Source organism: Anguilla anguilla, chromosome 4, assembly GCF_013347855.1.
Source record: "Anguilla anguilla isolate fAngAng1 chromosome 4, fAngAng1.pri, whole genome shotgun sequence".
NCBI lineage: Eukaryota > Metazoa > Chordata > Actinopteri > Anguilliformes > Anguillidae > Anguilla > Anguilla anguilla.
The window spans coordinates 11,538,459-11,565,922 of NC_049204.1; the positions used below are offsets into that span (position 1 = coordinate 11,538,459).

The window sequence follows — 27,464 nt, forward strand, 5'->3', positions numbered from 1 at the left end:
AGGAGACAGGTGCTATTTTCAAAATTGAATTAAATTCAGTTTGCTTCATTGGCATGACAGATCTGTACAATTGTATTGCCAAAGCTTGTTGGATGAGAAAAAGGAACACGATTGCAATAATTATAATTCAGGTTTATTATTATTGCAATCGTGTTCCTTTTTCTCATCCAACAAGCTTTGGCAATACAATTGTACAGATCTGTCATGCCAATGAAGCAAACTGAATTTAATTCAATTTTGAAAATAGCACCTGTCTCCTCCCAGCAACAGTGTTAACCTCAGTTTCAGAGAAAGTGTGTGTGTGTGTGTGTGTGTGTGTGTGTGTGTGTGTGTGTGTGTGTGTGTGTGTGTGTGTGTGTGTGTGTGTGTGTGTGTGTGTGTGTGTGTGTGTGTGTGTGTGTGTGTGTGTGTGTGTGTGTGTGTGTGTGTGTGTGTGTGTGAGTTAATAGGTTTTGTGGTTGTGTTCCATCACTCGCTGTCCCTCAGGCTGCAGCAGGAAACTGTGCCGCAAGTGTAGAGCTCTCTCTGCCTCACTCTCTCACACACCCATGCCTGCCCATGAGCGGTCTGCCCCCCCCCCCCCTTCCACCCTCCCTCCTCTCTCTCTCTCTCTCTCTCTCTCTCCCTCTCCCCACCTCTGGCTCACTCTCAGGACTCCGGCTGCACAGCACTCGGTGAAGTACAAACAAGCGGCAGCGCTGGAGGAGGAGGGCCGCGCGTTTGCCCCGCCTGCTTACGGAGCCCACAGAAAGGACACGCCGACTACCCCCTCCCCCTTTCCCCCCGCCCCCCACCCCCCCTCCCCCACCCTCCCCGCGCGGCGGTCCAAACACAGGGCCCGTCTGGAGTAACACGTCAAAAAAAAGATAACAGTCGGAGAGGACGGCGCAGCCACCCCACCCCCCCTAGTCGCCCCCTCTTGAGCGTCTCTGCCTTGCAAGCGAGCAGCCGGCCTGGTGAGTACTCCGCGCCGCGGCAGAGACAGACGGCGGCGCAGTGCGCTGTACACTCGCGCTGGGAAGGTCAGGGAAAGCAACGGGGGAGGGGGGCATCAGGGGGGTGTGTGAGGTTCCACTTCAGTAGAATCTGTTAGTTTTTTAAGCACTTTTTAGCTAGCGTGCACCTCACGCAGACAGGGGGACTTGACAGGCTGTCTCCCCTCTGACAGAGTAGTGTGCACACAGTAGTGCAGAGAGGGCAAGGCTGTTGGCTTCTGTTGACAGGCCAGCTGCGACTGGCAATTGAACACACAGGAGGCATTTACTGAGTGTTTACTGTTGGTGTCCCATTAGGTTGTCTGTGAAAAAGAAACATACTGTACTTGAAAGATCGTGTGAATTGGTTTTTCATAGCAGGAAACAGTGACAGATTCTAATTGGTGACAAACAATGAAAGATTTTTATGCAGGGTGATTGTGCAGTGAGAGTTTTTTCTATCTCTGAAGTCTGAAATACCACATTGACCACTTCACTGTCCTTCAGCATTCAGTGCCCAGCAAAATCGATTACTTGAAAGGACTTTGTGAATTAATTGCTATTAAAAAAAAAAAGCTTTGGTCTATCCGTGAAGTGCCCATACTGAATTCAGGAAAAGTAGTTACAAGAAATAGGTTGTTAATGGTGTTTAGACCACTGGGTGTTCAGAGGATCAAACAAAGGCAAAAAAGAGATCATTACAAATTTTTTGCACAGGGGCAGCCTAGTAACACGCGTTCTTCTTTTTCTTCTTCTGTATGGGTTATACAGGCTGGGAAGGCAGCATGTGACGTTCTATGTAAGATTACTATTACACGTTGCAATTTTATTGATGTTTACAAAACGGCACCTCATGTTTACACAGCAGTGTATCATTTAATTGGTATCTGGATTTCAAGCTGGTTGAAGGCTGTTGTCATTTACGGTGTCGTGGTAGGTTGTGAGGGCTTAGTTTGTTCAGCAAAGTTGTTTCCCACTGACCAGCACATGTGCTACAGCACTTTGTATGTCACTCTTCCATGGGGCAGAGGCTAAGTAGCGCTGGGCCTGGTTTTGTTCTTAGATGGGAGTAAAGTAAACTAGGCTGCTGCAGGAAGGACTGTTGATGGGTCCTTTAGGCCAAGCGGAAAATGAAAGCCCTTCTACAGTGCTTTTGGTGGGCCATTTTTTAATGTTAACTGAAGTCTGACTTTAAAAACCCTTTTTAAAAAAAAAAATCCCATTACACTTCCTTTCATAAGCCTCGGCTAGACCAAGGCAACTCATCCTTTCACAATCATTGGCCAGACCAAGGCAACACAATAGCCAATTTACATCCTGTAACTGTTGCGTTAGATTTTGGTTTGCACTAGTTCCCCACACCTTCCATTATCATCCCATGTACTGTATGACATAATCATTAGGAGACTTCATTATAAGAGTTCAGTTGGGATGCGGTGACACCATTACATAACATTACACAGTGTCACGCCCGTTACAAGTTGTTAATAATGTCATACTGATGAAACCTAACCAATATACCTATTGCTGTAATTAACATCCAGTAGAAATTGTGTAAGAATGTTGCTTTTGTACTGAACAATTCCATTTTCAATTCTTTTTCACTGAACACTCAAATTACCTGAGAGAGATAGAGACAGAGGCAAAGAGAGAAAGATAGAGTGATACATTTCAAGTAACATTTAATGAAAAAGTGAGTAGGTTAGTAGGGAATACCGTTACACCTATAAGCTTTTACTGCTGCCTGAAAGAGCCTCTGTTCTAAGATGCAGTCTGGGATCTAATGATTGTAGTACTAGAAGAACTACGGCCAATTTTTTCTTTGTGCTCTGAATGATCCATTGTGTAAACTGTTCCTTGATGCATAGGGGTTATTTATGGAAGTGAAACATAGGAAAGTACAAATTCAGCCATGCTGACATGACAGAAATGACTATAGTAATCATAATAAACAACTTTATAAGGGGCTTTCAGAATAAATGATCAATTCTTATTAAAAAAGTTAAAACTTGTATTTGTAAAATGTATATACCAATAGGTCAGTTTGGAGAGGTCGGTCCGGATCGCTGTATCAGTTGGCTTCATTGAAATTGGAGTGGTTTCCAACTATGTCCCATCATATATTAACAAAATGTCAATGTCCGATCAACGCTCACTGTTTTCAGGATGAAAAACAGAAAATTCTGATCAAAATGTTTATCAGTAAGTAGGCTAGTTATTGTATAATTTCTAAACACTTCTCCATTCCTTTTTTCCCACGGTGCTCAGTACCTGTTCTCTTTTTTCTCTGTCAGTTGTTCATTTTTTTATGTTTGTGTAATGATTTATTGTTCACTGAATCTGATTAATGTAAATCATTTTAAAATCAGTATGTACTGTAACAATAAAGGATGTGTTTAAAAGCATAATGTAGGAGGTTACAGAAAGTTTCTGGGAGAGGGACATTGAGGGCTATATTGTGACAGCGGTAGCAACAACGTATTTTAGCATTTTTGGAATTGCTTATTTCATGCGGAACAAATTTTATATTTTTCACCTCTGCTCTCTGTCTGTCTGCTTTTTCACCCACCTGAAGCACCTCAAATCATGGTGCTCTCTGCTACATATAAGCTATGAACTTTGAACATATGAGACAGACAATCAATCGCACAACACTGTTTTGTAATAGCTGAGAGAAATTGTGTCCGTACCTGTTAATATGTTAAAACATCTAGAATGAATGCCATTCAGAATTGAAATGCTCTTCCTGTACTTTGAAAGAGATATAAAAATACACAAATGTATAGAATTTGAGAGTTTTCATTGGACTTGCTTCTTGTGTTATTGTTACCTTGTATTTAGGACAGTCGCTTTTGGTAACCATAGATCTTTGCTTAAAGTCATCAAGCTACAATGGATCTCATCAGAACTTTTTTATCACTTTCTTCATCTGCTTTTCAAATACATCTAGCATTTTTTTTTTTCGAGAGCTATCTTTTGTTTATTTAGCAAACTATTCATTCTGGATATATTTTGATCTTTCTTTATATCAGAAGGCTGAGCTTATTGATAGTTTATTAGTAGCACCCAGTCGTAAGGTTCCTAACGTAATTGACATTCCTAGCATAAGGGTTACGGTATGAACAGCGCTACAATATTTTAGTGATGTTGTGAGCCAAAAATGAGAAGGTTCTATCTACGTTAGGTTTTGAGATACTGAGTATTAAAGTTTTCACACCCCTCATCTAAAAAAAGGGTGTCATTGTGTATGTGTGTGTTTTTGCTTACTTTGTCCCTCATGTTAGGCATACTTTAACTCAAAGTATAAAAATCTTGTGACATTTGTAAGTCATTTTGAAGAGCCAAACTTGCGGATAGAACCTTATAATTCTGAAATGGTCGTTTTCGTTGAGAATTAGAAGGTTGTGTCTGCCTTTGAAGGTACACAGAATAATATTTTCTATTATAAATGCAGTTTTTTAGTCATTAAAAATCTTGATGTTTATTTAATTTATATAATATCAAAAGACATTATCCATCACATTCTATAATGAGATAGTACCATGAGATAATATTTAACATTGCTGGATGGTGACTAAGAACGTACACTGTACGGCCAAAACTATGTGGACACCTGACATCAAAAATCTCATCCAAAATTATGGGCATTAATATGGAGCTGGTCCACCCTTTGCAGCTATAACAACCTCCATTCTTTTAGGAAGGCTTTATACTAGATGTTGGTGCATTGCTATGGGGATTTGCTTCCATTCAGCCAGAAGAGCATTAGTGAGATCAGGCACTGATAGGACGATTAGGCTTATCTCACAGTTGGCTTTCCAATTGGTCCCAAAGGTGTTTGGTGTGGTTGAGGTCAGGGCTCTGTGCAGGCCAGTCAAGTTCTTCTACAGCAAACTGTTGGGGAAGCACAGAAACATTTATAATGTGAACATATGCTGCAGGGTGCTACTAAAACTGTTTTTGCAATAATACAGATTAATGTATTCTTCTTTCCATGTATGGCTTTTTCCAGTGAATTTAATATTTTACAACTCATCTTGTGAAACCCAAGCACTATTTTCCCTAATTGTATTCTTTAACAATAGTGTTAAGAGATGCCACTAAAGACTCGATGTTATACAATATCAATGAAATCAAATCACCACACCCACAGGTATTCCCTTAATAATAGTTTGCTATTACAGTACAGGTGTGCTTCCATCTGTCATCAGGAAATTACCAAACTTTGGTTTGATTTACCTTAATTCACCACAGCCCTGAATTTGTGCAATTTGTTCTTGCACTGTGAAATCAGTGCCCTGAATCGTATATCAACTATTGAAAACTTAAGTTTGTCGTTTGCCAGGGAAATAAGCTTAGAAGATATCACTATCCTTACTCCAGTCCACAGATTCCAACAGCCATCTTTCTGATGCCGTTCTGTTCTGTCTAACCTTCCTCCAAAGCCCTAACAGCTGACAGCAGTTGAATTTTAAACAGAAATGAAAACCAGGGTCGGTCAGTGGAGAGCCCTTGGAGCTCTGTGTGGGACAAGCCTATATTTAAAATGGAGTGCATTTGTCCTTTTGTTCAAGTTGGAGTATTTTGACCTTAATGTTGTTAATAGAGGAACCTGCATGACTCACAAAAAGCAATTAATTCTTTCAGGGTGAATTTGCTTTTACATGCAACCACCAATTGTTTGTGCGAAGTATTCAAATGTTGGGGTTATTGTGTAACCTGAGAGGATCATGCTCATTTGATTGCTTGATGTGGTTGAATTGCAAACAAATTCTGTGGAAAACCCAGTGCTGTTGGGAATAGTCAGTAGGTGCTGCAACATTTTAGTTCTCCAATATACAATCAAATGTTACTTGTTTGACAATTGTTTGAGCATACTTTTTAATGAAAAGCCATGAATAATGGCTAGATAATTGCTTAGATTAATTTTGTAAATGAATATAAAATGTCATTTATTTTAATGATTTTGAAATTCGACCAGTGTTCATGATTTGCATAATGTTAATAATTAAAAGGTCAGAGTATAAAGCAATGTTTGTGTCCGTAATACAAAGGGTGCATGCTAAACATTATTGTTAGTTGAACTGATTCACCCTTCGATGTAAAGCAATTAAAAATTGAAAGGTGCTGTAGAAATTAAATCCACTAGAGTATTGTCGTTATTGTCGTTGTTTTATCAATAGTATAAGAACGCTTCATTATGTTCATAGAATCTCAGAGGTTTAACAGATCTGCTCAATAACACAGAACTGCTTTGGAAAGGTGTAAATAACCAGCTAATTCACAGCATAAACTACATTGTAAATCAGGAAGAGTGGATGGCCTGGATGTGCCAAGTTCTTTATTTCGTATCCTGTTGGAAATTTGGCAGATTTACCGCTCACTGTAACAAGAATCGTCTTTTCTTTAATAACTACGACGTGTCAATGTGTAACCTATTGTTTTTACTGTTTTAAAGCACGAGGAGACATAGTTGTTGAAAATGGTTATATTTATGTCATCGTTGCAACTGAATTGATGAACTGATAGTGATTTTATTACAGAAACTTGCTGGGAGTGTAGTTTTGCCGTGTTGTAAACCATTCTTACAAAAGAAGCGCTAAACTTGGCAGTTTGGCCCATAGCTTTGGCGCCGTGGTCCGTATTGTTTGCTAATGGCGTGAATAACTATAAATAGTCTCGTGAACGCAAAGTAACCGGCATGTTTGTGTCGTATATACGTTGTAATGTTGCTTGAAAATGTGCACTAGTAAATTAACTTTGGGAACTCTGACCGGTGGTGTAAAAGATGCTATTGCAACATTGTCTTCCACAAAATTTTATTAAACCAGGGGAACCTAGAGGGTTGCGTTAAAATTAGCCTTATTTGTATTTGGTTATCTCACACTTTTGCGCTTTCCCTTCAAACTTTAACTGACGGTGTCGTTGTATGGAGTAACTGACCCAATATATGTGCTATATAGGATAATTCTGGATGAAAATGGTTCTTTCTGGGAAATAAATGGCTGATTTTTGAAGTGCTGGTGCATCAGTAATTGCCCTGCTTTTGACGACCGGGATGCAAACCTAAATTAGCAGGTTTTTTGTTTGGGTTTGGGCAGCACACATTAGGAGAAACGGTCTGTGTCCCGGTCTGCCGGGTGTAATTGCAGGGTACCATAGCATGCTGGTTCATGTCACATGGAATGCGGTTGCAGTTGAGCCGAGTGAAGTGGAACTGAAAGGCGACTGCAAGGAAACTAGCCAGGGAGAGATGTGAACAGAGGAAATGTCTGAACATGACTCACGACAAGGCACATTACAAGTTATAAGTGGCACAGCTATGTGCAAAGTATGGGACAGACGTAGAGCAGGATTGTGGTTTTTTTTTTTTTGGGGATGAGAAGGAAGGATCTAGGCGTATGCAGTGAATGACTTCTGGCAGAAATTTGGGACAGGTCATTCCCTCGTCACCATGAAGCAGTAGATTTGGTGCTGTTCCCAGAATTCCATAAATAGGTTCCAACTGTTATGAAAATAGACCCAGGCTGACTTTGAACCCCCCCACCCCCCCTTACCTCGACCTTGTTTTTGAAGCATGGTTTGGCGTGACCTTCTGTCTGCGCTTACGAAGCAGGCGATTCGTCTGCAACACAGACTCCATTATGAAAGCCATTGTTCAGGCAGTGTTGCCAGTCTCAACATGATTGTTGCTCATTGCAGAACTCGTAGTACATGGAAATAGGGTTCTAGCCTTGGTGTGTGTGTGTGTGTGTGTGTGCATATGTGTGAGTATTTGCGTGTGTTTGAGTGAGTGGGAGAGAGATTACATACACATGAGCTGAACTGCTTTTGCACGGTCTCTTGTCCACATTAAGCCATTGTATGAGTTTTAAGCCATTAAGACATTTGCTGAGTGATGTGTCCGCCAGTATATCTGCTGGATATGTGACATCCTGCATGTTGTGAGAGCCTTCCTTTCTTCAGCCTACCCATACAGGGCCTGCGTTGTGTTTCCCTTGCAGAGGTCTGTGTGGACGGTCCCACTGTCCCACTGGTTGTTTGTGTGTGTGTGCGTGTGTGCATGTGCGCGCACACACGTGAGCCTTTATGAAAAGCCATGCATCCCTTGTCGCTAATGGCAGGGGTGTCCAATGTGCGTGCTCATTTTTACATACCAGTTACCAGTTACAGCCAACAGGCCAAACCAGGCCCTGCCCCATTCTGTCAATCTTTTTCTCTCTCAGATAAACGTGACTATCGGTGTCTGTCTGTGCAGCCTGTTGAGCATTAAACCAGGAGAGATAAGTCTGGTAATCATTTGAGGGTTATTGCCGTGACATTCGGTCCACAATCGTCATTGGAGCTCAGCGCCGGTGCGCACTCAATCTCTCTCAGGCTGGAGGGGGTCCACCTCTGCTGTACATCGGTTAACCATACCAAGTATTCTGCTCTATTGTTGCTTCTCTACATTTTTGGTTTTATACATTTTTTTTTTTTCCCCCATCTTCCTTGTTTTTTTTTTTTTTGTGTGCGCTTTAAATTTTTTATTTGCGGTGTTTCCTTTTTCGGGGGGGGGCGGGGGTGGGGTGGTTGGTTTTTTTTGTGTCTGCTTTTAGCTGTTTTATAGTCATTATTTTTGGGGGGTCTCAGATCATAGAGAATAAAATAAAGGGACATTAAAAGTCAAAAGAATGCCTGCACCAGGTCACATCGCCATTTTTTGTTTCTGTCCATCACGCCTATTCCATTTTAGCCAGGCCACCTCGCACTGGGGTGTGCATGCCAAAATCTTCTCTCCCTCTCAAGAGTTCCATTAAACAGCCGTGGCACTGAAAGCTATCAGTCCAACCCGTATTTAACAAGATTTTCCCCGGTGGCCTTGAATTTCATGGCCTGATTGCACATTTGTCCTAATAACAAGAACTGTTGGGGCGTCGGGTCCTGTGGTTCTGGTGGACTTTTAACTGTGTAGGCGAGCAAAATTTCATCATAATACTTTGATGTCAAATTTCAAAGCCAAAACAAATCAGAGTCACCTTGATATCTGTACTGGTTGGCAAGAGCCATCTGAAGGCAGTAAGACAAACAACACACTTTAAACCAATCAGTTAGGTTAATTTTGCTTTAAGGCGGGATTTATGTTAAATTTCCTAGTATTGCAATCACTGCTGGCTATTGAGTGGTGCTATCTCATACAGTAGAATTTAGTATAATTGCCAAAGGGAAGCTTTTCAGTGCAAGAAGACAAAATTTATTAAAATTACATAGGATCAATAGCAGTTTCCACAGTTGTCATCTACCAACTAACACTTTTTGTCACAAACCATAATTTCCTATTTTAAAAGTGTGAATTGAGGTTTTTAAAATGGAGTGACCTGCCTACCAGCACTGGGCCCCTTAATCTTTTGAAGAGTATGTTTCTGGAAGTTCTAAGTCAGTGTTCTAGAACTCCATTGCTTTCAGTAACCAGTAGCGATTGTTACATCGGCATTAGGATATTCAGTTAAGAACATTCTTATCCCGTATTTGTGATCTCACAACTTAAAGGGTTTAATGTGCCACAGCAACGATGCAACCTGACACCCAACAGATGTGAACAATAGTGTGGGAAAGTTGAGAGGGCTGACGCAGATTCACGTAGCGCCCAGCTTCACAATCACCTGTGCACCAGTAAACAAAAAGGGACTGAATCGCAGAGAGGAATAACTCCCCCTTATTGATATTGGTCCTGGGATGGTTTTTGGGATGCTCTTCGAGGTGATGGTCAGATGCAGGTTTTGACCGCTTCAGTGGAAATGGTCATTTGTTGAAACGTGCTGCGGGGATGGACAGATCAGTTTACAAAGCTTGCGTTGCGTGCCAGGCAGAGTTGTTCGAGGAGAGAGTGTGAAATGAATCCCTCCTGTGCAGGGCCAAGAATCTCCTGTGTGCTGAATCTGTGCGCCTCCTGACAAGGTTCCAAATGTGACACGAGACCTGCAGGAAGAGCACTTTATTGCCCCAAATGTGTTTCCTTTCCCTCCTGTTTTTCCTTCCTTCTCCTATTTTAGAAATGACATTTTCTGTTGCAACTCCAGTTAAACAGATTAGGCACAACCTACTATACATACTCTTATCTCTTATCTGTGGAAATCAAAGGTTCATGCTATAATTTTATCTTACACTTATATTGTATTGTAGATAGTGTTATCATACTGTAAAATGGACTTCTGAAACCCATTGTGGTGATTATGCAATAAATCATTATTTCATTTAGTTCTGTGCCAAGTCTGTGCCAGTAATTTTAATTCCAATACCTTTTTGTTGCATCAAATAATTCAGATTGTGAGAGAGAAACTTTTGATCCTTTTGACCAATTTTGTGTTATCGCTGACATCTTCGACCTGACTGGACATTATGTAGGTCAGGCCACCAAGTTAAACATTGCACATTCTAAAAAGTAAACAGACTCGTTTTTGGCTCATTTTGAAGTCGGCAGAGTAGGTGAGAGGGCGCCGAGTGGTCGGGTGTCAGGGATATGCCCCCGTGGTCGCCTGTGGCCTTGGTCTGTGTCTGTGCCCGGGACTCTCCACCTGAAGAGGTGGGCCCCGAGCAGGGCAGGCTGGTGTCCTGTCATGAAGCCAGAGGGGAATTGGGAGCACACATAGCTTTCATATTACTGCCCCCCCCCCCCCCCCCCCCCCCCCAACACCATGCTCTGTTGCACAATCAACAAACAGCTGTGAACACCGACAAGGACGGAGAGAGTTTCAGGCTGCATTAAAAACAAAGGAAAAGTGTGCCCTGTGTAATACAATGCTATTTTCACTGACCTAGGCTGAAAGATGCTTCATTCAGTCATGGCTGAAGTGATGTCAGCAGGGTGTTTGGCTTTTTACCCAGAAATGAATGTAAGGAAAGTTTCCATTTCATAGGAGACTGTATTTTTGTCCATGGTTGTGTTCTTTTGATAACGTTAAGCTTTTACTCTAATTCAAGCACGTAGCTTCCTTTCACTAAGTCAAATTCCAATGAAACCCTGATTTGCAGAAGTGAAATACTGGTACATCTAAAATAGCACAACGAAAGGACACTTAAGGTCTACTTAAACCAGCAGCCATGGTTTATTGGCTGCGCACACACACACACACAATCATTATCTTAACTGCCACAGTGAATTTGCCCAAATTCTTTCAGTCAGTCCAGTACAATGTCAGAAGAGATAGCGTGCAAACATTACAAAATTTTTTCTGCTGGTACATTTGCTTTTGAAAGATAAATGTTAATCTGCTTTTCAAGCCAGCATAGACAATCTTTATTGGTGAGTGTAAAATGCCCATTTCAACAAGTGTGGCACAAATGAAAGGTTATTGTATACTTTCAATGAGTACTTTTTAAAAAAACTGAAAATAACTTTTTATGTGATTGTGAAACCAGTTCAACAAAAAACAAATATATTTAAATTGTGTTAAAATAGAAACATAAGTTTATCCCTGTAACAAAGTAAATAAAACCTATAAGCATGTATCCCAAGGCATAATTGTGGTTTAAGACAAATTACTTTTTATATAAAACACTAATGAGGAATTATAGTGGCTGTAGTACCTTGCACAACACTGATTGCTTATACTGACACAGCTACTATTGTGCTGCCCAACCTATGCTGATGCAAATGGGATCATGAAATTACCATATTGGTTGAAGGCACAGAAATATTCCGTTTGTGCAGGACAAAATATAAGTTTTGCATTTTGCTCAGTACTACATGGAATGTTTTACCTAGTGTAGTTACTTAAGTGAGATGACACTTTTTACAGATTGCTATTCTCTCATTCAGTTTATAATACCACATTGCTTTTTGGGCTGGTCCTTAGTCACTCTCTTTGTCTTAGTAGCCACAAGGATATTAATATTTTTGCTCATTGCGATCTTTCAGTAACGGTGGTCACTGGTAACCCTAGTAACTGTGACAGGAGCTTATAGAAAACAGTCAAACGCTAGTCAAACTAGAATGGAGTACCAGGCTGGTCATTCTCTAAACAAGTGACTTGTTGGTTTAACCTTTAGTGTCTGGTGCAAAGTCCAGGGAATACACTGGCATCATTTCACAAATGCTAAACAAGGTGGGATGCATGTGGGAGTGAGAGGTAACAACTGCCATGTGTACTGGTTGACCTCTTACACTCCCGCCACATGCAAGTCCTTTCTCTCTTATTAACAAATACATTAATCACAGCTTTAGCGGGTTCTCTAAAATTGACTTCCTTAAATCAGACATTGGCAATACATTTTTTTTAATTTTTTTTTATAACCTTTTGTTGATTAATATAAACCCAATACATAGTTCACTGCCTGGGGCTAACGGTGGGGGCGTAAGTGTGAATGGAACAGTGATGTTCCGCTGCTGTGCCTTGATATGCACTCATATTTGATCGGTCAGTATTTATAGATGTATCAATTGTTTTACATTGTAATAATGTTCGACATAGAGCTGGCAGATAGCTGACAACAGGAAGCAGATATGAACTCTCGTTTGGGCGACATGGCTCAGGAGGTAAGAGCGATTGTCTGGCAGTCGGAGGGTTGCCGGTTCAAACCCCGGCCTGGGCGTGTCGAAGTGTCCTTGAGCAAGACACCTAACCCCTAACTGCTCTGGCGAATGAGAGGCATCAATTGTAAAGCACTTTGGATAAAAGCGCTATATAAATGCAGTCCATTTACCATTTCGTTGCATTCAGTCAATAAAAACACCACAGATGGGGACTAATGCGCTTGTTGCGGGTACGTCTGTCCATTTGCACTTTGCACAGTACTCTGCAAACATCCTGTTTCCTGAAGAAACATTGAAACTGTTCATTTCAGTATGCCTTCTTCACAGTCCCTAATAAGAACAAAGGAATCCATCTAACAGGTATACCAGTAATTCTAAAAGATGTTTATAAAACAGAGAATGACCAATTTATCTTAAGTGTTTCTCTTTTGTGAATATATAAATAATAGCTATTCTGCTTGAAAAATTTTGTAAACAATGGGGAAATGTGTTCAAAGTAAGATGGTGAATTGCAAATACTGAATCTAAAATTAGTTCAAAGTAATACTATTTGAACAGGAGGTCTGTCTTGTGTCAGCTGAGATCTCAGAGGAATATTGGAATAATATAATTGCCATTATTTATAACAGATTGGAGTAGCTTACATACCTTCCTTTATGTACAGCTTGAAACTCTACTTTTACTCATAGATATGGGCTGTCGTTCACTAATCCTTGTGAAAGCTTTGATGCTGTGATTCCATTACATGAAAATGACAAGCTGTCTGATGTCCATTTTACTTTATGTGACTGCACTTTGAAGATAGAATGGTGGTAGGTGTACAAGTAAATGTTAGGTTTACAACAGTAAAATAGAAGTGCATTGTATATGGCTATTTGCTGTAGATATGGCATTGTAAGATTCCAGAAAATGTATTACTGTAGTTTCAGTATAGGAGGAACGCCTGTGTGCATGATTTACTCAAGTGCAATTGCTCTTGTAAACGATATTTAATCTATTGCAGAGGCAATATTATATACTTTAAATAATATGTGATATACTACTGCTACTAATAATAATTATTATTATTATAATAAGAATTACTATATTATTATTATTATTATTATTATTATTATTATTAATATTATTACCAGGACAGAAAAGGCTGTTCTAATTAGTCTGATTCTATTTTTTCCTATTGCTGTGATTGCTTAAACATAGTAAAGACAAAATGCTCCCCCCACACCACAAAGCAGCAAGACCTAATATTTAACAAAGTTTCAAAAGCCCAAGAGATGTTCGGTGTAGTTACCAATGTCTACTATTGTATGTACAACCAAATGAAACCCATGGTGTCAATCACTAGATTACTTTAATGGGTCTTAGCAATTTTAACTGAATCAAACTCTATGTAAATAATTATAAGACTCTGATGAGGATTAGTATTTTGCTTGTCATTGCATGAAATTGTGTTGCATGGCAGTAATGTGGTTGTACGTAATGTTTCAGGCATGTACCAGTGATGCACGACAGAAACATAAAGCAATAACAGCAGAGCATCTAATGTTCTTTGAATGGAAGGGCTCTTGTTTTAGGGGGTATATAGAGGCTTTTCAGATTGATGCATCTTATGAAATATTTGTGCATGGGAAAAAGAAATTGCTGAGGTCTCAACAAGCTGATGTATAGCATGTGTTTCTTGGAAACATTACATCTCTGATAATCTTGAAGCTCAAATGGAAAACTCATCTTAGAACAGCTTTGATTACCTTCTTCAGTTACTATTAATAGATTTAATTGCACCAGGGCAAGTTCATACATCACAAATTCCACATGTCAAGTGATATACAGTAGTAACATATCCCACAGATCTGTAGAGGTGTTACATTCATTATAAAATTCAAACATGGCTAATGTTTGTTTCCAAATATAAATAAATGCTTTGAATTTACCTATGGTAGCCATGTCATGCATTTCCTTCTCATTAATATTTAGATAGAGCATAAACCAAATTCCCTATGCACAAAAATGTAATGTCAGTCGATGCTTATGGTTCAAGATATTTTGTTTAAATTCTGGCTTTCAGATTCAAAAAACTGAAAATATTTATGTATATTTTTAGAATCATGCTTATTGAATTGCTGCTCGTATTATTAAATTGATATACGATCATGAATTTGATATTCATTTATGACCATGAGGCTGATTTTTCACATTGGGGCACTGCAGACTTTGTGTATATTGGCCTTACCGTGGCTATGATTGCTTGGCTCCTGTAATTGCTGCTTGCAACCGTATTTTGTTTTCATTTTTCAACATAAAAAATCATAGCAAAGTTTTTCATGTGACAATGATATATTTGCCATCTGCTTTAGGATGACTAGAAAGACCATACTTGCCAAACTAGGTGATTTATGTAGTGATTTATGACAAGGCATTTCTTGTCAATAAATGAGTTTTTCAGAATAATACGATATAGAACCAGCTGATGTATATTAGCACTTTAAGAAATCATTAGCCCACCCTTGGTAAATGTGTCAAAGAAAGTGAAATAAATACATATTGACCAATGCCGTACTGACAAACAATTATGTGACAAAAATAATTAGGCAATTCATTTAACAGACCTGTTTATTGCCCCCTGTAGGCCAACAACACAATTACAAATTGGTTTTTTTCCACATGAATTGGGACTGACTTTGGTATGACCTTCTCAGATTTTAAGTTGGCACACAAATATATACTTTAATATTGAGGCATGAATGGACCCAATTTGAATTCCCATATTAATTTTAATGAACAAGTCTCTGACCTGAAGTACTGCAAGTTGGTACTTTCATAGTACAGGACTGTAGATCTTTCAGCTAAGAAAATAAAGAACAAAAGAATGAGAAACAGATCTGTACTTTGACTATGTTTTTAAACTATATGGACAGCTCAGCTATGATTGCTTTAGGGTCTCACAAGGGCCCAACATGGTCTCAATGAATTCTAAACTTACAATGAATAAGGGACTGCCCTAACCTTCCACGGTTTGAATAATGCAATAATTGTACAGTACATTGGTTCACTATGCTACAACCATGTGCAGTGCACACATGGCTTTTGCCTTAATAATTAAATTATGCATCAATATTAGAAATCCATACTGATAGTTTAATAAAACTAGTGTTATATTTTCGCGTTGTGACTTATTTTACAGCTACAGTTTGTGAACTCGGTGGGATTATGCAACTGTTCATGGTAGTATAATCTTGACTCAAATTACCTGGCAGGGAAATACATTTATATTCATACACGGGAGCAAAACAAGTAAAGATACGAAAAGGTGAACATTACCATTCCATGTGACTATGAACAATGCATTTTTATTCGAGCTGAGAATAGCTTTTTCAGAAGTCACCGCAGAACTAAGAGAAGGAGCTTCCACATATATTGCAGTTCAACGGGAGGATAATTTGCAGCGTTGGGCTTATTTTTAAGGAATGTTATTTGAAACCAAGGCATGATGAGGAGGGGGTGAGAACGGTTCTTTCTGTTCGATCACGCTGATTCTTAGCATTCACCGTAACATTCCATGAAACTAGTCATACAGTGAAAGACAGAAGTGTATACGTCCCGCCTGCAAGAGACAGTAATTAGCTAGATGGGGCAGCAGCATACACTTGCGGTGGTAACGTTAGCTACCAATAGCTATGAAAATGGGGGGCACTGTACAAATCAGAAATCCTATTTTGAGAGCTAGCTAGCCACTTGTGAATATTTTTGCGTACTACTGCAATGAGGTACTCTGCCTTAAATGTTGTTTACGCCGTGGAAAACGACATCATCTAAAAGTAAAAGGGTAAGACGGAGTTTAATATATTTCTTGTCGCTAGCAATTAGCCGCAGTAGCGTTCGTAAATTCGCTAGCCAGCAAACTACTTGCAAATTATGCTATTTTACCTCACTGTTGCAACTGCAGTGCTATTTTAATATATGTACAGAGCCATATTTAACTTCACGAGGCATCGGGCATTTCCTGTCAGTAGATTCAGAATAATTTGCTCCTACATCGCTCTGCATTCTATAAGCCCTGACAGACTTGGATAACTTTACATGCTGAGCCATGTTCGTTTTAGCTTTACCTTTAGCTATCTTGCTGTGTGCAGACGGTGTATTGCCAGCTATTTGACACGCACAATGCATTGTCCAACAACATTAGCAAGAATACCAAGCTAGCTAGATAGCATTATGAAATTTTGTGTTGAATCAAGTTTAACACAGGTAGTTTTGTTCAGGCAGCTATCTTTGTGAGTGCTAACGTGGAAAGTTAGCGCTACGCTGATTTCAGTCGAGTTGGCATAAGAGTAGCTTTTTGTGTTTAAAATAGTCTTGCTTTTTAATACAGGTGATGTCCTCTCTAATATGTGTACCCAGTATTATCTGTTAAATCATATTTCTATATTTTATAATGTTTAACGGAACAATCGGATCATTCCCTTTATGCTAGCGGTACATTCAGCAATAGGGCACCTCCACTGATGATTCAGGTGGGCTATTGTGGTTGCGCTACACAGCAAGACATAACCGTTACCGAATCTAGCGTCATTGTGGTTGTGTGTGTGTGCAATGACAACCCAAAAATGTTCAACACAGTATTTGGAAACTGCGTTTTACCCACCGTCTGTTATGCTGGTAAGTATGATGAATTATGTTAAACCAGTCTTGCTGAAGCTAAAGATGCAATTATGCTACGACCAAGTTAACAGACAGACTGTTATGCGAGGGATGCGGTTGGTCGATACTGGCAAAACAAGCATGTAGCTGCTTGTTCCAGCTGTTGTTGTCAGTCAGTTTCATTCAGAAAACGTGCGCGTTGCCTAGCAGCGAGCATGGTTACCTGGAGACGAACTGTTCCAATGAGAAACGTACGTAGCTATGACCAGAGACAGTTTTTCACTTATCAGAGTGTCTCGGGTATAAGTAAGTATACTGTTAACTCCACAGAGTCTCCGTGGTTTGGGTATTTACCATTGCCTGATAAAAAATATGGGGGAGAAACGGCTTCATACTAAGCTAACCCTGGCTGATTTAATACCATTACATTTGACAATGTCTGGGTGCAAACTTGTTATGGGTGACGAATATCCATGCTAAACTACAGCTAGAATTAAAGCGACGACACCGGTGTTCAAGGCGTTGCGATTACGTCTGTTTGTCTCCTGCTGATTTTTGCCACAATTAGTTGCTATGGGACTTTTAGGTCCGTCTGGGCAAGCTAGGTGGTTTTCCAGTCCAAATTTAGCTTAGACGGATGGAGTAAATGATGGATGTTTGAAACTTAAAAAGATGAAGGATAAAATGAGTATGACAGTTTGATCACTGCCAACGTTAATGATCAAGGGTAATGGATCAGCTGGCGACTTCAGACCGTGAAATTAAAGTCCCTGGGCCGTTCTACAGTGGCATTTCTAGTTGCGTTTTAGGCTATATCATTAGGGAATCCATTATACGTATCAAAATATGTTGGTATGGTTAGTAAACAAAGTAATCGTGATAACACAATTAATAAACATTTTCATAATTTTTGCATAAAAACTGATGCATTTGATGTTTTCATTTTTCAGTTTCTTGCTATGTATTGAGAAACATTTAGCTTGAATAACTTCCATTGATGACCTTCTTCATAATCAGGAAACATTGGTGCACATATTTTCAAAGTTGAGGGAATATACCCACTAGCATAGAGAAATTCTATTGAGCGCATTTCTTGTTACTCCTTCATACTTGTTAGTATGAAATTTTTCAGGATGGTTGTCATACCATCACAAACCCTGTGTGCCCAGGGTGGTTGCGTGTCATGATGTGCCTAGTGTTAAGCAACCATTGGTGACATACAAAGAACAATGGCGGAGGGGGGTAACTATGCAGTTTGACTTAACACCCAGCTCAGCTTTATCCTCGAACAGTTTAGCTGGCAAAACCAGAAACACCAAGGGTAACATTTTGCAAGGCGGTTGTTTCAAAAAATATCACGCAACAATCATTCACGAAAAAGACTGTTTATTGTGCACGAGATAATTGCACGAACCACAGCGAATACCGCGAATTCTTCTCTGCAGTGTAAAGACGTTCATACCGGGCAAAAGGTGAATAAAGAACGTTTGTGGAAATTGATCATCACTAATTCTACCCCAGGTCTGCTACAGCATTTTAACCCGGCTCAGCAGTGTAAAGACAGCTTAAGTTAGCCTAATGTTAGACAATGAATGAGTATGTACATAACGTTACTTTTATAACAACCATTTTTTATTCAGTAAATAGTAGGCTAAGTGTTATAGGTGGCGTGTCCCAGGTGCCAACTGACTGACGTCACACAGGCGACGCTGATTGGATTCGGTTGGATCTATGGGAAGTGAGGCCCTAAAACACACCTGCAATTACCGCTTCTCGCCATTGGTATCGCCAAAGAGAACGAAACGGAAATCTTCGAGATTGTAACTTTAAGTATAGTGACAAAATCTGTCACTGTTGTTTGAAATGTCATTAAAGTTAATGGAAGCTTTTCAAAGCAAGCAACGCTACGTTGTTATTCATACTCAGAATATCTTTTCAGAAAAGGACAGTTTCCACAAGTGGCAAAAAAAGGCGTATCATCGCTGACTTGTGAGGGCATAGGTCTACTTTCCACAAGACAGTCTTTACATGTATGGATCTTTGATGGGCATTTTAAAAAGTATTTTTAATACACGACATGGCCAAAAGTATATGGAACACAAACATCACACCCATATGTGCTTGCTGTACATCTCATTCCAAAACCATGGGCATTAATCTGGAGCTGGTCCCCCTTTGTTGCTATAACAGCCTGCACTCTTCTGGGAAGGCTTTCTACTTGATTTTGGAACTTGGCTGTGGGGTTTCACGTCCATTCAGCTACAAGAGCATTAGTGAGGTTGGACACTGATGCTGGGTGTAAGGCCTGGCTTGCAGTCGGCGTTCTAATTCATCCCAAAGGTGTTTGTTGGAGTTGAGGTCAGGGCTTTGTGCAGGCCAGTGAAGTTCTTCAACACCGAACTCAACAAACCATTTGTTTATGGACCTTGCTTTGTGCACGGGGGCATTGTCATATTGAAACAGGAAAGGGACTTGCACAATGTTGGAAGCACACAATTCTCTAGAATGTGATTGTATGCTGTAGCATTAAGATTTCCCTTCACTGGAACTGAGTGGCCTAGCCCAAAAGCAGCCCCAGGCTATTATTCCTCCTCCACCAAACTTTAAAGTTTGCATTATGCATTTGCAGGGTTTCCCCCAGAAAAGTTGTTAGGCCCGGTGGCAAGTATCTTTTGACGGGGGCCGGCGGCCAAGTGTCCTTTTTGACGGGGGCCCGGTGCGGGCCAGCGACAGACTTATGGCAGCATTAAGGTAGGGCCCTATAGTTTCTGTGATAACAGAATCATGGACAGAATCGCGGAATTGAGAATTTAAAAAAAGCTATAACACAGATTCCATACTATAGGGCCCTACATTAAGTCAGTGCTAAAAGCTGACTGGAGATTTGAAAATATGACTATTTAATGTGAATGTTGTTATAAATAAGTCATTTATTCAACACACATTTAAAAAAATCAACAACTATTTACAGCATAGCAGAGTCTTACAAAGAATCCGACAACAATGTACAGTCTTGGAATGCTGTGTTTTCAACAACAAAAGAAATTAAATTAAATAATATCAAAGTTTTTGCACTCTACAAAAACACTTGTATTCAAGTCCTGATTGGCTACTGAATCTTACAACAAGCCTTGGAATGCTGGGCATTTAGATAGGGATGGGAATCGAGAACCAGTTCCAAGTTGTCCTATTTATTGGAATCGTATGCCTCAGAGCTTATTGATTCCGCTTATCAAAGCCAGCATGTTTTTACGACAGCCTCGCATTGCAAAACAATGATGTAACTCCTTGCGGGAGGCACGCACGCAGGCAGCCTCTCTCAGGTGTTTGTTTTGGACGGCAGCTGTCACAACAAATTTGATCCGGGGTGCCAGCCTTGATGCATTCTGTTGCGATAAAAATTCTAATACAACTCAGCAATTTCTCTGGGTTTAAGGGTTATTTTCTAGCCTGAAATGCAATCGTATTACTAAATGGCTACACATGTCATGTAACGTGCAAGTAGTTGGCTACCTCCCTGGATATGAAGTAAATGTTTTTACCAATAATGTCATGATGTGTAATGCTGGACCCAAACGCAGGACTCGAACACAGAGGCTTAGGAGAAAAGCAACTGGATTATTAAGAGGTAACCAAACAGAGAAGGGCAAATTCAAAACCGGAACTGGACTGAGAAAGGCTGGAACTGGACTGGACAAGACTGGAGCCAGAGGAGGACTGGAGCTGGAGGAGGACTAGGACTGAGCCGGAACAGGAGCAGGACCGAGCAGGAGCAGGAGCCGGACCGAGCAGGACGGAGGCAAGACCGGGCTGGGGCTGGAGCTGGAGCTGGAGCAGGACCGAGCAGGCCTGGAGCTGGAGCAGGACTGAGCAGGAGGGGAGCAGGTCCGAGCAGGGCTGGAGCTGGAGCAGGCCCGAGTAGGCACAGGAGCAGATCAGGACTGGACAGGGCTGGACTGGGAGGCCGGCGAAAGGGCAGGCTGGACACGGCTGACAGAGAAAAGGAAACGCAGACAGGATGGGGATGCACAGAAAACAAGACCAGACAAACGCGACAACAGGGAAGACACAGACTGGGGAAGCTGAACGCAAGGTGACAAGAAAAGTGGAAAAAGGCTAGGAAAAAAACCGAGGTACGGGACTAGAAAGAATACGCAAATTCTTTTACGCGAGCCGACGAAGTTGCAATGAACCGAGGCAACGACCTGGCACGGAGTGGTAGGCGAGCCGAGAATAAATACTGGTGAGCGTGACAGGGAAGCGTGCGGAATGCAGGGGAAACAGGTGGGTGAAATCAGGTATTCGGAGATCGCTGAAACCGATAACCACCTCCGCTGTGGAGGCGAGCAAAGATGGTGAAAAAAAGAGACAAGATACACGAGGCAAAACAGAAAACATGAGAAACGACAGGGACGTGACAAATAAATAATAATAATTAATGCCATTTTATCCATGGAAATAGCTATACAAAAAGGCAAAATAAATGTCGTGGTTGCAATTGCTGTCATAGATGTCAGAAGGAAATGTCACTGACAAAAAAAAAGTTTGCTCTCTTTGCAGTGGTTTGAGCTGGAAACGAGCTGTAAGAGCGGAATATGCACAACATGGCCTACTGATTGGCTACTGAATCTTACAACAATGTACAGCCTTGGAATGCTGGGCACATTTTTTCAACAACAAAATATCTATGTATCTGTGTTACTGACTGTTTGGCTAGCTAGCTAAGTTAGCTAAATGACCATGTTATCGTGCACATCAATGTCATCAAGCTAACGTTATTAATAAACAAGTGAAGTCATTATTTTGATGGCGATTAATAAGTCATATAATGTTACAATATATCGAACGTTACATTCATGCTATTAGTTTAACGTTACCTACACACTGCTTAAGTTAATATAAAAAGAATGTACTTGCCGACGAGATGAAGTGATAACACAGTTTGTAACGAAGTTACACTGATTTCAGACCTTCTGTTTTTTTTTTATAGTGCGTTCGCGTTTTAACCAACAGATGTCGCTGGTGAGCTTTCCCACCGAGCCGCCCCACTGTAACTGTAGTTTAAAAAACATATTATAAATATATATTTTTTAAAATTCCTCGATGCTTAGGCCCAGCGGGCCACCGAGCTTTCAGTACACTGGCGGAAACCGTGATTTGTGCAGATAGCGTTCTTCTGGCATTCGCTCAACCCGGACTCGTCCGGCTTAGGCTTGTGTGTGGCTGCTCAGCCATGGAAACCCTTTTCATTAAGTTCCCGACGAACAGTTCTTGTGCTGGTGTTGCTTCCAGAGGCAGTCTGGAACTCCGTAGTGAGTGTTGCAACTGAGGCTAATTTATTTTTATGTGCTATGTGCTTCAGCGGTCTTGTTCTGTGATCTTGCGTGGCCTACAGTTCCTCGGCTGAGCTGTTGTTGCTCCTAGAGTTTCCACTTCACAGTACCAGCACTTACAGTTGACCGGGGCAGCTGTAGCAGGGCAGAAATTTGACAAACTGACTTCTTGCAAAGGTGGCATCTTATGACAGTGCCACATTGAAAGTCACTGAGCTCTACAGTATGACCCATTCTACTGCCAATGTTTGTCTATGGAAATTGAATATCTGTACTGTTCATTAAATTATATTGTAACTATTAAGATGTTATTAAAATTTTCTGTGCAGATAGAGTTCACGTTTTGTGTTCGGGCACTTCATTTATATTTTCTGTTAGGGCGATTTTATTTATTAATTTTTATTAATTAATTTTTCATCATGGCTGTCTCCCCTCATGGAAATTAAATCTGTACCCCACTTTTTGGGTGCCACCATATTGTACAAATTGGAGGCAGATAGGAAACAGGGAGGACCCTTACATGGGCATGAAGTCCGGCACTAGGTCATCCACACAGTATGTGAGGTATAGTGACTCGGTGGTGACGGAAACTGTACCTGATTTATCCACAAAAAATTCAAAATATTATATATATATATTGTCCAAATAACACGGTGACTTAAATTGGCACATGGGGAGACATTAGACAAAGAAAAAACACCTATTGTGACTCCATTTGTCTTGTGGGGAAAATAATTATTGACTTTGCATTTTGACTGTAACGTTACCATTGACTTATATTGAAATCGTTGGCTGAAACATCTATATTGGAGTCAAATGCACTGGCACTAGTGAGCAACGTCTCTCATCAAGACGAGGAAGTGAGCTTCAAAAAAACAAAGCCCGGTTATGGCCGCTTTGAACTGAGCATATCTGTGTAGAAATCCTCCATGGATGCGTGCTGCAGAACGGCCCAAGAGGTTGCTGTGCCTACGTGTGCAGCCAAGATCTCCAGAGGGGTGCAGCCAATGCTTCTAGCGAAACAGCTTATGCAAGCCAATGAGACGGCCTCTGCCTGGATGCGTGCTTGCCGACAGAGCCAGCCCCATAATGCATTAACGACTGGTTATAGGTTCTTTTCAGGAAAACAATGAGGAACCCTGGCATTAGTATGTAGCCTGCACGTACGTAGCCTGCACATAGCCACCTGGTCTGCACGTAGCCAGCAGTTTTGTGCTGTTCTGCATGGTTGTCAGTAAGCCAGTGGTGCCTGACAGTCAGCCAGCACATATTTACCCAATGCAGAAATAAGTCTCAGATGGAGGAGGCCCAGGGGGGTTATCAGCACAGCTTCTGCCATGAGACCCAAGGCCCTCTGACGCTAATGAAGAGTCACGCTTCGGCAGAGGGAGAAAACAGAGAGCCGTCGAGAGAGAGAGAGCTGTAGAGCCTCTCATCCCAAATGTATGCCTGCATATTTACAGACCCCAGCTGAAAGCCTGGAAAAACCACGTTTTGCACGGCTGATGAGAATTTTTGCGCTCTCCCGGATCGATAGGTGAGGACCGAGCTAGGACTCATAACCCGGTTGTGTCTACCACTGACTAAGACTTCTAATCACTGGATGCATGTGAAAATGACATCTCTTATTTCTGGGAAGCACCCGTGTCAGGGGGTTGGTTGGGTTCCAGCACTGAGCTCTTGAGCAATGGAGCTGAATTCTGCAGATGTGCCCACACCTGCGGCTGACGGCAGTTGGGAGCAACTGGCGCCAAAGGTGTACTTAAAGCATTTCCCCAGTCGGCCCTGTTGGAAATTAGCGCGAGTATAACATGAATTATTCTCTGTGCCCGTCCTTTTGCGTCTTGGGACCCAGCGCTCAGCTCTCAAGGTGTTTAATCCTAGCTTGGTTTGGTAATGTTTACATGGGTGCCAAGAAGACTTGAATAAAGTGCCGCGTCAGGTGCACGGGGTCACAGTAGTTCAGTGCATGATGCGCTGTGACAAGCTGCGTGAATTGAGAGATGCAACCTAAGCAAGGCCACACTCTTGGGAAGCTTCTCAGTCAATCCGGTTATTCCGTATGTGCCATTCAAACCCCTGGCATGTAAATATTAAATGGAATGCACTTTCTTTTCTAAGAACCTCTAAGCTCTGTGGGCTGAAAAGATACAGAAGATAAAAATAAAAGAAGTGTGTCTGATTGTTCTAAATAATCTAAATCTGGGGTTAAATCGGCTGTTAACCCATATGTTTACTTGGTAATTGAATACACAAGATATACTGGTTGTGGCCATCTTCATGGTGGCAAATGCTTTTTTTCAGTTATTAAAGCCATTTCTGCTGATACGGTGCTTGTACATCCCACATTCTGGAATCCCTAGAATCCACAAGAGTGCTAGTTTTGTTCTTGTTAAAATAAAGCTATTTGGTTCAAATGTTTGTTTTTTTTTTACAATTACTTGGCTGTCTGACATTTTATCATTCATGCAGATATGTTTTTGTATTACCTAATCCACAAGTATTAAAAATAGGCCTATGGCTTTGGTACACTGCACATTTTGCAGGCACCTGAGGACTCAAATGTCTTTCATTCCTCGTCAGTATCTCAATTTAATTATAGTTATACTCAACTGCAAATGAGTAATCTCTATTTGTGATTACTGAGCCAAAGCATTCATGTGATTCAAAGCTGTGGGCCACAAAAACAAAATTCTTACAAATATCTTTAGCCTCAGACGATTGTGTCTACAGTTATGATGGAAGGGCTTAAATCATCATCATATTGGATACACAATTTTTTTCATGTAAATAGTTACGTTAAGCAAGGTAGGGCTATAAATGCATCTATTTTTCGACAGGTAAGTTTTACTTGAACTGTTGTGCTGTGAACCTTGCTTTGGGTCTTGGGTGCGAGTTCTGTTTTGGTAATCCTACCAATCCCTATTATTTTGTCAAATGGCCTGTGATTTTCACCTTACGTGCCACTCTTCCCCCTTGCCTTTTCAGGTGATGTAGTTCAGCTGGTGCCATGTGAATGATGAGTATCATGAAACCTACGCGCAATCTGCTGTTTGCCTTGTGTCCCATGCTGGTCCTCGGATTCCTCTACTACTCCTCTGGGAAGCTGCACTTGCATGTATGGGGCCAGAAGCCACGTGAGTAGTCCCGTACTCCGTCCATCGCTATGGTCAGTTCATCATTCCCAAGTGTTACTGCCCTCTTTTCCAGAGCAGGAAAAGAACGCTAAAGGACCTCAGAGTATACTTGATCTTTTTTCAATTTTTCAATTTTGTTCAGAAGTTATTACTTGAAGGTTTTATGTATATCAGAATCCAGAAATTTCTGTGATTTTGCCTTCTTCAAAACCACAAAGAGGCGACTGAGGTGAATGGCTGAAATGCCTGTAAACTACTGTGGTTTGAGAACATAAGTGCAATGAATAAAAACTGCTGAATCAACACATAAGAGAAATCACATGGGTCTGTCATGTACGTTGTCTTTTAAAGTGTTTACCATTGCTTTCACAAAATATGTATTACTGATTCTTTCACTAAGACAGTAGGCATCCGTGACAAATTGCCTATGGATACTGAAGAATCTTATTTTGCAAGTTCGAGATGATCTCCACCTAAATGGTTGGTCAAATGAAACCTCACTGAAGATAATGATTTTTCAGGGAATAGCTAAATTTGATATTTCTAGTTGAATTAGTGCACTTTAAAACTGGCCTATAAATAATTCTTCAGAAGTATGCATAACATTTATTGGTGCTGCTTAAATCCTCCCCCCCCCTTTGGCCACTAGATGGTGATGTACGACCGTAAAAAAGGAGAGTGTGACTGGGTTGGTAGTTGTCATTTCGCACATTCTTAACCACTGGGTCAGAACGAAAGCTCAGTCTGGCCTCTTAGTTTACCTAGAAAATGTATTGAAAATGTATTAATGTATTGCAGCTTGGTAATCTTGTAACCATAGTAAAATGCCTGCCATGGTGAGACCTCTTCAGAAAAGAGAGGGAAACATTCATATATGTTAGAGTTTTCTGATCCCTCTAAACTGGCTACAATCAGCATTCATAAACATTGACATTTAAATGTATTTTTATCAAATTAAATTGATTTTTTTTGTGCCAGGAACTAGCACTCAGTCCTGCTAACTTACAGAATACAAATGACTTCAAATTGACCAGTACTATCTCACTATATGGAGACACATGGTTGTTACAGTGAGTTTCTTTTGCATTCATAGGCCCATTCACCCTCTGGTAGTCTCGTGATTGAGGTCTGGGGTCTGTGTTCTGGAAAGAGGGGTGAAAAATGCAGTCATTGGACCATTAGATTAGATGCGTTTTTGATATTACAAGGCATTGTATTCCCAGAAGTGACTGACATTCCTAAACCCAACACTTGTTTCATAAATATAGGGCTGTGTTTACAGAGGTAGGTGTCTGCCCTAGGTTCAAAAATCTAAATATTTATCGGGGAAAACATAAACGGGGACATTAGGGGACCCTGGGTGGACTGCTTTCACCCCCGTGTGACAAGGAGTGGAAGAATTCTGGGCATTTGTTGACTGTCTGAGCTAGGGGCTCAGACCCAGAAATTTAGGTTGAACAGAGAGTTTAGAATTTAGGTGTGTCTGAGGTCCCCTGTCCTGTTATGTACAAGGCTGGTAAAACCTTAAGATAAATTTGCATTTCCTTCTCTAAGAGGGAAGCTTATTATAAATGCTCCGTGAGGGGAATTATTGGTGGTTTAAACCAGCTAGTGCAGAGCTTTTATTAGGATACAATAATGCTGACACACATTAAATTTTATGTGTTGTTTTGTGTCTACACAGCATTGTATTATGTGTAGGGTAATAATGCAGTAATTACAAATGCAGAAGTGTACATTAAAACACACTTAATTATAGTTATACTTCCAACAGCAAGAAGAACTTCAAAGTGGCTGCTAAATACAATTTACTATGCCTATGGTGATGATTGTGCCAATGGAAAATATTTGTAGTTTTTTCATGAGGTCA

At 40.7% G+C, this 27,464-nt stretch overlaps 1 protein-coding gene across 9 annotated transcripts in view; it reads left to right on the top strand.

Moving 5' to 3' along the window:
* Positions 1 to 833: 833 nt before the first annotated feature.
* st3gal3a (ST3 beta-galactoside alpha-2,3-sialyltransferase 3a) overlaps positions 834 to 27,464 on the top strand; it is an 85,476-nt gene continuing 58,845 nt past the window's right edge. For 6 of the 9 annotated variants that reach the window (XM_035413572.1, XM_035413578.1, XM_035413580.1 and 3 more), the window contains exons 1-2: positions 834 to 956; positions 25,446 to 25,594. In XM_035413572.1, the coding sequence (XP_035269463.1) occupies positions 25,474 to 25,594 (121 nt within the window). In that variant the 5' untranslated portion in view covers positions 834 to 956; positions 25,446 to 25,473. Of the gene's footprint in view, positions 957 to 999; positions 1,023 to 12,713; positions 12,847 to 16,061; positions 16,310 to 25,445; positions 25,595 to 27,464 lie in introns of those variants that run through there. The other 3 variants (XM_035413576.1, XM_035413575.1, XM_035413574.1) reach the window with 3 other exon arrangements.